The following is a 10,035-nucleotide window of genomic DNA, read 5'->3' as shown; positions in this document are numbered from 1 at the left end:
CCCACCCCACCCTGCTGCTGGGCAAAGTCAATCATTTATTATTCCTGGATCAAACACAAGCATTCATGCCTATGAAAACATTTTCCAATGAATGGGATCTTGGTCTCCACTAAAAACAAAAAATGGCTAAAAAGAGACTTCAATTTATTTTCAAGTTCTATGACTAAATTCCTGTAATTCCTAACGGGTGAAAATATTGGCATTTTACTTAGGATCGGATTTACGTCTTTGGTGTCTTCCGAGAGGTGCTATTGAGAGCTATTTGTGGCTAGCTTTTTAAGAGACCAGCTGGACCTCAAGTGGAATGAATATTGACACTGACATACAATGCACAAGGGGAAGGCGGGAGAGAGAATGGAACACTTAAAAAAAATAACTTAATATAACCAACTTTTACTCCAAACGTTTAATATTTGGCAAATCAAAAAGGCTACTTTCTCAAAATGACCAAACTTATAGCTGAACCCTTTGTTTGTATTTTTATATTAAGCCAGGAATTATATATCTTATCAAAGTTCTTATCTTACCAACTAATTCAATCAACATCACCAAATACAATCAATCTCAACATACTCCATGGTCTGCCTTTCCTCAAAACTAATCAGTTATAAACTTCATTCATCCTCTAGCAACCAATATATCCCCTAAGCCAGTGATGGCAAACCTTTTGAGCTCAGCGTGTCAGCATTTTGAAAAACCCTAACTTAACTCTGGTGCCGTTTCACATATAGAAATTTTTTGATATTTGCAACCATAGTAAAACAAAGACATATTTTTGATATTTATTTTATATATTTAAATGCCATTTAACAAAGGAAAATCAACCAAAAAAATGTTGATATTTGCAACCATAGTAAAACAAAGACTTACATTTTTTATATTTATTTTCTATATTTAAATGTCATTTAACAAAGAAAAATCAACCAAAAAAATGAGTTTGCGTGTCACCTCTGACACCCATGTCATAGGTTCGCCATCACCGCCCTAAGCTAATCACCTTCCAGAGTGATCAAACCACTTTTCCAAACATTCCCAATCATCTAGTCAGCCACGATCCAGCAGTCATTCATGAAACAAATGTTATTGTGGCAGAGACCAATAATCTTTCAATATCCATTTTTCATTCTTCCCTTTCACTAATAGAAACCCCTAAATTTTAACTGAGTTCATGGCTTCCCAGCTAAACATATTTCCCACCATCCTTTGCTTCTGGGTCTGACCACGTGACTAAACGTTGGCCAATGGAATTGAATGGAAATGATGTTTTCAACTTCTGGGTCAAGTCCTTGAGATAAAAACTGTCCATTCCTTCTCTGCCCCTTTCTTTGGGATGATGTGTTTAAAATAAAGTGGTGAGCAAGCTCTGATCATTTGAATGAAAACAATGGACTAGGGGAGAGTGGAGCAAAAAAGAAAGAACTGGGGCCCGGCCAGTGTGGCTCCATGGTTGAGTGTCGACTTATGAACCAGAAGGACAGGGTTCAAGTCCCAGTCAGGGCACATGTTTGGGTTGCTCAATCCCCAGTAGGGGGTGTGCAGGAGGTAGCTGATCAATGATTCTCTCTCATCATTGATGTTTCTATCTCTCTCTCCCTCTCCCTTCCTCTCTGAAATCAATCCTATACAGCAAAAGCCTAATATGCTAAGTGTCCAGTCAACTGGTGGGCCATTCAACTAATCAACATGTAATATGCTAATGACATGTTAAGGCCACTCAACCGCTCACTATGACTTGCATTGACCACCAGGAGGCAGACAGTCAACTGGTCAACCAGTCGCTATGATGTGCACTGACCACCAGGGGGCAGACACTTTAACCGGTGGGTCAGCTTGCTGCTGGAGTCGGGCTGATCAGAGCTAAGAGAGATGGGCCAGACACACCCTGGAGCCCTCCTGCGGTCCCTGCCTGGCTAGCCAACCTCCCATGTCCCTCCCTGATCATGCACCAGTAGGTTCCCTCAGCCTGGCCTGCGCCCTCAGCCGTATTACAGCGATGCTCTGCTAAACTCAGTTAAACTTCATCCACACGGATACATACCCATGTCTTTATGTTTATTTGAGTCTTTGTGGGTTTTAGCCAATGGGTTTCTAGTCATTTCTTCTTAGTGGTAAGAGGCCAAACCTTGGTCCTTAGGATCACAAACTCCACATGTTGACAATGTGTCTTCTGTCTACAACAAGGAAGAGTGGCAGGTGCAATGAGTCCCAAGGACTTAAATTTTCCAGCTGCTTCCATTGGTTCCCAAAGTAGTAGCCATGAGGTCCACGAGGCAATGTAACTTCATCTTTACTCTGTAGACTCTACAGTGTAGAGAGCATTGCTAATCCAAAAAAATACACCTACCTTTGCTTAAATATGTCAATTCTTTCCTGAAAAATTTATTGCTAAGGGGAAAAGGTCATTTAAAAAAAAGAAAATTTTTTTTTGTTGTTAATTCTCACCCGAGGATATTTTTTCTATTTATCTTTTAGAGAGAGTGGAAGAGAGAGGGAAAGGCAGAGAGAAACATCGATGTGAGAGAAACCAGGGCCCGGGCCGGGAAGGAGCCTGCAACCAAGGTACGTGTCCTAGACCAGAATCGAACCTGGGACCCTTTGGTTCACGGGCTGACACTTTATCCACTAAAGCCAAACCAGCTAGGGCCTATTAATTTTAATTTTTAAAAAAAGTGATGCATTTCATCCTGTCCCAATGTACCCTAATAGTACTCACAGAGACAAAAATATTAATTGAACAATAAAAACAAGTTTATGTAACAAGTCGCAGTTAGAAAACAGAGTTTGTATGTTAGATGCAATATAGGGAAGTTTATAGTCCTCACCAGGGTGGGTGAGACTGCTGGAAAAGCGATTCTTGGGAAGGTTCTGTGTCTTCTTTCTGCACCATTTTCTTCAACGATATCTCGACATTTCAGAGGTTCATGGTGATCTTGCATTCAAACTGCACTAAAAATAATATTACATCACAGAAAATTCTTTTCGAGCAAAATAAAAATAAACACACGAATGCTTCAAAACCTGGCAAAAACAGTGTGTGTGTGCACAGCCCACGAAGCCTGCCGTTCCATCCCTCTCACTTGGCTGTGTTTTGGGTTCATGTCTCTGTGACAAGTAATTCCCATTTGTTCCATATGATATCCTCCGACTAGAAGCCGCAGTGCTGAGGCATAAGCTGGTGAGTGTATCTTTGCCTGAAACCATCAAGTTAAAATACTGCTTCTTGTAGCGTAAGTCATTGGGTGAAAACATAGTCATATGGAAAAGAGAAAGTCACGGTCTGAAAAGTGGTAGACTCTGTCAAAGCCACTGGTCAGCAAGTCGTTACTGAACTGTCATTACGTGGGGGACGTGCATCGCTGAGGCGGGGGGTGTGGGGGGAGGGTCAGGAAGAGGCAGCAAACCAAAGATCTTTACAGGGGTCCACACTGGGGAACCGTCAGCTCAATCCTTTCACAGCGTGGCCTGAGCCTGGCCTCTGCCATACCCTGCCCTTTTTGCCAGGGCCCTGAGCCTAAATTCTCCCCGTGTTTTCTCTCAGCCGGGTTTGAGGGACCCAGGGTGTGTGTGGGCTGAAGTCTTAGTGCTGCCACAAAGCTGTGGCAGGATGGGCAGGATGTTCTGAAGTGGCATTTACCTGGTGACGTATAAAGAAACAGGACCGAGGCCTGCCTCTGCCTGCCGGGGTCAGCGTAGCGTCTGTTTCGTTAAAGGAGGAATTGAGTCCGGCTGGGCAGTGGATGTGTTTCTGGAAGAAAGGACAGAATCTTGCTTGTCTTTCCACTTCCTTCTGAAATCTCTTGAGTGCTAGCTGGGTCTATTCGAGTTCTTTCCCATCCCTGGTTCCCACTGGAAGCCTCGTCTGGTGCTGCTGGAGCCTAGAGGGCGTGGGTTTCAGAGCGGGACAGATTGCATTCAAATCCTGGCATTTCCTTCTCTGAACACTTTCAAGTCTTTGTTATTCACTCCCCACTCCACCTTCCTCTGACCTTGCATTCTCCTCCAGTTGCATCAGATCATGTTTTGCTTCCAAACTTCTCTGTGTACAAGTGTCCAATCCGCCTTCTTATCAGAAAGACGTTTGTGCTGGACCTGAATCTCCTGGAATGCTCTGGGCGTGTTTTTGTGCCTCTAGTGCAGCGGTTCTCAACCTGTGGGTCGCGACCCCTTTGGGGGTCGAACGACCCTTTCACAGGGGTCGCCTAAGACCATCGGAAAACACATATTGAATATATAATTACATATTGTTTTTGTGATTAATCACTATGCTTTAATTATGTTCAATTTTTAACAATGAAAATACATCCTGCATATCAGATATTTACATTACGATTCATAACAGTAGCAAAATTACAGTTATGAAGGAACTGTATTAAAGGGTCGCGGCATTAGGAAGGTTGAGAACCACCGCTCTAGTGGTTCCACTACACTAGCTTCTCTGGCTTCTGTTTGCTCTTCTGTCTAGCCGCCGGGTGGCCTGCAGCTGGCACTCTTTAGGCAGCGGCCATCCTGAGAGTGGGGCAGGCACTGCCATCTGCGTGCCTGGATTGGGGTGTGAGGCAGCAGTCACTTGAGAGTCCTTTAATGGGCCCTAAGCCCCAAAGGCTAGTGAAGCTTGGAGGACCCTCTGCTCAGGGCCAGGGACGCCCCTCCCCCACCACCCAGCTCTTCCAGGAACACTGACATGAAAGCCACAGCCCCGCCCCTCTCTGGCCCGGAATCACCAATCTAGCCCTCTAGGTACCACACCATTCCTTCTTTTTCTTGCCCTAAGACTCTGATGCTTGTCTCCAGGACCTCCTCACACAGAGGGTTAACATTCCTGTACGGGTTCGATCGTGTATGGCCCTAACTGAGCCAGGACACCACCCACATTCTTTGAGCCTGAGCTGCTGGTCTTAGGAGAATAGAGTAGCAGGATGGAGGTTGGGTCCTGAAGCATCATGGGTTCTACAGAATAAACTGCCCTTTTCCAGAATTCTCCTCACCCTTCCCTCTTACCCAGAACATTTTTTTCACTGTTTATGTTTTAATCTTTGATTCCTATGGAATTTACGTGGGTGTTTGGGGAGGGGCCTTTTGGAACCGAGACCAGAACAAGGAGCCTGGTTCTGAGAACGTGGAAAGATGCAGGACAGTGGACCCAACTGAGTAGGGAGCACTGCCGCTGCTCCTGGGCCTCACGCAGGGCATTGCAGGGGCAACCTGGGCAGGAACAGGAAGCAACGGGAAGGAGCAAGTCCCTTCCCTCCCACCCCAGCCTTCACTCGCCCTCTAGCGCCCACTATGAGCAGCACCCTTGGGGGCCAGCTGACAAAGTAGAAACTATGGTTTAGAGTCCCAGTCCAGCACCATAAAGCTGCATATAGTACTCCCTCCCTCATTATCCACAGTTTCACTTTCCACCGTTTCAGTTACCCGTAGTCAACTACAGTCCAAAAATATTAAATGGAAAGTTTCAGGAATCACTAATACGTTTTAAATTGTGTGCCCTTCTGAGTGGTGCGATAAGTTCAGCATATCTACGACACACCAGCCTGTCAATCACAGTTGCCATCTCAGGCATCAGATGCCATCACAGTTCATGGTGCTTGTGTTAAAAAAAAAAAAAAACCAACAACAACTTATTTCACTTAATAATGGCCCCAAAGTGCAGAGGTAGTGATGCTACAGTTTGGATATGCCAAAGGGAAACCATAAAGCGCTTCCTTAAAGTGAAAAGGTGAAAGTTTTCAGCTTAGAGAAAACATAAATAAAGAGTATGCTGCGGTTGCTAAGATCTACAGTAAGAACAAATCTGCGATGGGTGAAACTGTGAAGAAGGACAAAGAAGTTATTGCTAGTTTTGCTGTTGAACCTCAAACTGCAAAAGTTATGGCCACAGTGAGCAAGACGTGTTTATTTAAGATAGAAAAGGCATGAAATGTATGGGTAAGAGACAAACACAAAATGCATTTCGACTGACAACCATGTGCAGTGCCAGAGAGCACGGAGCCTATACAGAGACTGCAGCAAGGATCCCTGGAGAAGAGTGACTCCAGGATCACTGCTTTACTGCAAGTAAGCGATGGTTACACACTCGGGAATAGGCTTGGACTGAAACTGTAACAATTACTGGAGAGAAAGGCTGCATCTGCTAAAGGCTGCTGAGTGGAAGTTGACTAAGTAGACAGGATAGCATCCAGAGCAAGTCTTTAACTGTGATAAAACCAGGCTCTTCTGAAGAAGATGCCCAATGGAACCTACCTTCATTAAAGTACAGTCCTAGCCGGCTTGGCTAAGTGGGTAGAGCATTGGCCTGCTCACCAGAGGGTCCTGGGTTCCATTCCAGGCAAGGATACATGCTGGGTTTGAGGCTCCTCCCCAGCCTGGGCCCTGGTCGGAGCTCGTGCAGGAGGCAACCAATCGATGTGTTTCTCTCACATCGATGTTTCTCTCTGTCTTTCCCTCTCTCTTCCACTCTCTCTAAAATCAATGGGAAAATATCCTTGGGTGAGGATTAAAAAAATAAGTAAAATAAAGTACAAAGGCACCAAGGCATAAACCATGGAAGGACAGATGAACTCTGGTACTGTGTGGCAATGCTGCAGGGCATATGCTGAAGCCGGGTTAGTGTACAGAGTGAAGAAGCCATATACTCTCAAAAACAAAAGCAGATGATCGGTCCTCCTTCCGATCTTTCACTAGAAAGTCAATAGTAACCTAACACGACGTCATGCTGCCTACGTCATTCACCTCACTTCATCTCATCATATAGGCATTGTATCATCTCACAAAATCACAAGAAGCAGCATGAGTATAGTACATGTTTCTCATGTTTTGCTGGCTGGTTAAAGGAATTTGGAAGATAATCTTGCTGTATGCTCTGTAATTATTTGAACAGTATTAAAACCTTCTGTGTCCTGAATATTTAATGACATTCATCTGTGAAACTCTGGGCCTGGCATGACAATTTCTCAATTTCTTAGTAGGTGGTTGGTGTTTTTAGGTTGTTTATCTCTTTAATGATTAACTGGGTAATTTATTTTTTATTAAATTTTCCCCCTAAGAGTCTCAAATTTATTTCTGGTACGGAGCAAGAATACTCTTATAAAATTTCTAATTTTCTTGGCGACAATGGTATGGATTCCATTTGAGTTGGGTGGTGACTCTGGATTGAGGAACCCTTTGGGGATGGAAATGAAGGGCAGTCTGAGCTGGCACAACCCTATTCCCTCCACCCTCTTCTACCTCCGTTCTGGCTCCATTCAGAATTTCATCTTAAAGATTTCATTGGGGTTTTAGTCACTAGAATAAAAGCATGAAAAATCACTGACCCCAAACTGTGAAGTTGAAATAATACATTTGAATAAGGGTAATAATATGCTAGTATTCCTGTCCCCCAAAAGAGTTTACCTTGAATTTCACTGAGAATACTAAAGAGAATTTTCTTCAACATTTACACCGTCTTCCTGAAATCAGTCTTTATCAGCAAAGACTGATGGTTTGGGTTGTTAGTTTATTTCTTCTTTATTGGTTTAAAAGTCCTTATGAACTGTCAGAGGTTTTCCATTCTGCTCCCTCCTTTCTCTGGACTTCTAGATTGATTACTCTTGGGAGCTGGCTTGGAATCCCTCACCAATTATGCAGGTGAATCTTAGATGTCTCCTGGTGAGCTCACTTCCATCTCCCTCTGACCTGTCTGTGGCTTTGGGGATTCTTAGGTAGAAAGTGAGTGATGATTGCCATGTGGCTGCATGCTTGGTCAAACAAGGTCAGGTGACTAAGCAATTAACCAGATCCTCCTTGACACATATCAGTTCCCACATTACTCTGATGACCCATAGGAGGCCAATGATATCTAGGGATAGAACCCAGAGATGATTAATGTTTTTAAAACGTGAAAAGACAAGAAGCCTGAACCTTTGACTTTTGCATCTGTTTTGCTACATCTTCCTCATTACTCTCTGCTCCAAGAGTATGACTGATTTTCTGGTGGGAGCTTTTTTTTTTTTTTTTTTTCTTAACAATAACCCACAACCGTCGGACCAACTTGGTGGGAGCTTTGATTGAGGAGAAGGGAAAGGGGTTAATTATGGAGACATATGGAGGGAACAATTTAGGAAACAGTTTTAAGAATTAATAAGGAGAAGGAAACAATGAGGATAAAGATAAAAATATTCTATTTAATATGGAACAGGAAGAGTTAAAGGGTAACATAAAATAAGGACCCATTCAAATATATTCAAAGAAAGAAGCCAAAGAGCCATTGAGTTACAGACCTTCAGACTAGAGGTTTTTATAAGTTAAACAATAAAATTTGAAGAGCTGCTTTTTCTTGACATCAATTTGTTCACTATACATCACAGAGATAGAGAACTATACAGCTTTACCAACAGGAACATACTTTTGTAGAATTGCTTATAGAATGAGGTGAAAAAAGGTGTCTTAAAACGTTTTCTGTTCACACATAGCCATTCTGTGGAATTAGACTTGCCTGTGTAAACTTTGATGCAGTTGGCCCTTCATCTTGAACTCTGAGATTCTCAGGTGAGAGAAGCTAGAGAGCAGAGAACCATCAGAACTTTCCCCCCATCACTGGGCGAAATGTTTGTGAAATATCAGGTTCTTCATAGCGGCTTTCACATCCTTGTTCCTCAGGCTGTAGATGATGGGGTTGAGCATGGGGGTCACCACCCCATAGAAGAGGGAAATGAGCTTGTCTGAAAGGTCCTGTTTGTCTGCCCCCAGAGGGTCCTTGGATTTGGGTTTCCCATACATGAAGAGGATGGTCCCATAGAAGACGACCACGACTGTGAGGTGGGCAGAGCAGGTGGAGAAGGCCTTTCTCCTTCCCTCAGCTGAGGGGATCCTCAGGATGGTAGCAATGATGAACACATAGGAGAAAGAGATGAACAGGACTGGGGTGCCTAGGAAGATCACATTGGACACTGCCATGCTGATCACATTGATGGAGATGTCAGCACAGGCCAACTTCAGGACAGCCAGGATCTCACAGGTGAAGTGGTTGATGATGTTATCGCCACAGAAGGGCAGCCTCATGGCCTGGGATGTCTGAACTACTGAGTCGATGATACCAGCTGCCCAGGAGCTGGCAGCCATGGGCACGTAGGCAGCCTTGCTCATGACCACGGGGTATCTAAGGGGGTTGCAGATGGCCACATAGCGATCAAACGCCATCATGCCCAGCAGCACACACTCTGTGGCTCCCATGGCAAAGGAGAGAAACATCTGCACAGCACAGGCTGAGAAGGGGATGGCTTTCCTGGGGGTCAGGAAGCTGTCAAGAATGAGGGGAACTGAGGAGGTGGTGTAGCAGATGTCCAGGAAGGAGAGGTTCCCCAGGAAGAAGTACATGGGCGTGTGCAGGTGGGAGTCAGAGATGGTCACCAGGATGAGGACCCCATTTCCCAGCAGGATCACCAGGTACATCAGCAGGATGAGCACAAAAAACGTATTCACCAGCTTTGGGTGGGCAGAGAGGCCCAGGAGAATGAACCCCACCACGGGGGAGGTCTGATTGGACCTGTCCATGGTGCATTTACTCTGTCACCTGCGAGAACTCAGAAAGCCAGCTTCATGATTCTCTGATGCCTAAATTTTGGTCAGAAAGCCAGTGGGAAACGCCTTGCTGAGCAGCTGGAGAACTGCTCTGGCAACGTGGATGGTTCTGTGTTGTTCTAAGTAAAATGCAGAGAATTAGATCAAAATCTACTTGAGGTTATTTGGCCACCCCACAGAGATGTTTGAAATGTCACCCGATGGAATTTAATATTCTAATCAAATTTAAGATAGGAATCACTCATGTACTTCAAGTTATACCATGTGTGGCTGGTTCATTTTAATCAATTTTGTGAGAAGTGTTGTATTTCATTTGTATGTTTTTCCCCCCTTTGGGACATAGATCTTGGGGCACTAACTGGTCTCCTTCATCCTCAATTGCTGACGGTTCCCCTCTCCACATACTTTTGGATATGACTCTTCCTCATTTATAGTTCTGTCTGACAGTCCAAAGGCCCCTAAGCTATTCATTCATTC

At 44.3% G+C, this 10,035-nt stretch overlaps 1 protein-coding gene across 1 annotated transcript; it reads right to left on the bottom strand.

Annotated features, from left to right (window-relative positions):
• Nucleotides 1–8,571: 8,571 nt before the first annotated feature.
• On the bottom strand, nucleotides 8,572–9,531 carry LOC102770936 (olfactory receptor 2S2). The gene has a single exon (XM_006758618.1). It carries the CDS (start codon nucleotides 9,529–9,531, stop codon nucleotides 8,572–8,574), a length of 960 nt encoding a protein of 319 aa, XP_006758681.1.
• Nucleotides 9,532–10,035: the final 504 nt, after the last annotated feature.

The sequence above is a fragment of the Myotis davidii genome, unplaced genomic scaffold (genome assembly GCF_000327345.1).
Source record: "Myotis davidii unplaced genomic scaffold, ASM32734v1 scaffold534, whole genome shotgun sequence".
In the NCBI taxonomy this organism is placed as follows: Eukaryota; Metazoa; Chordata; class Mammalia; order Chiroptera; family Vespertilionidae; genus Myotis; species Myotis davidii.
Note: the sequence above shows the minus strand (reverse complement) of the source record. Positions and strands in the feature narration are given on the sequence as shown.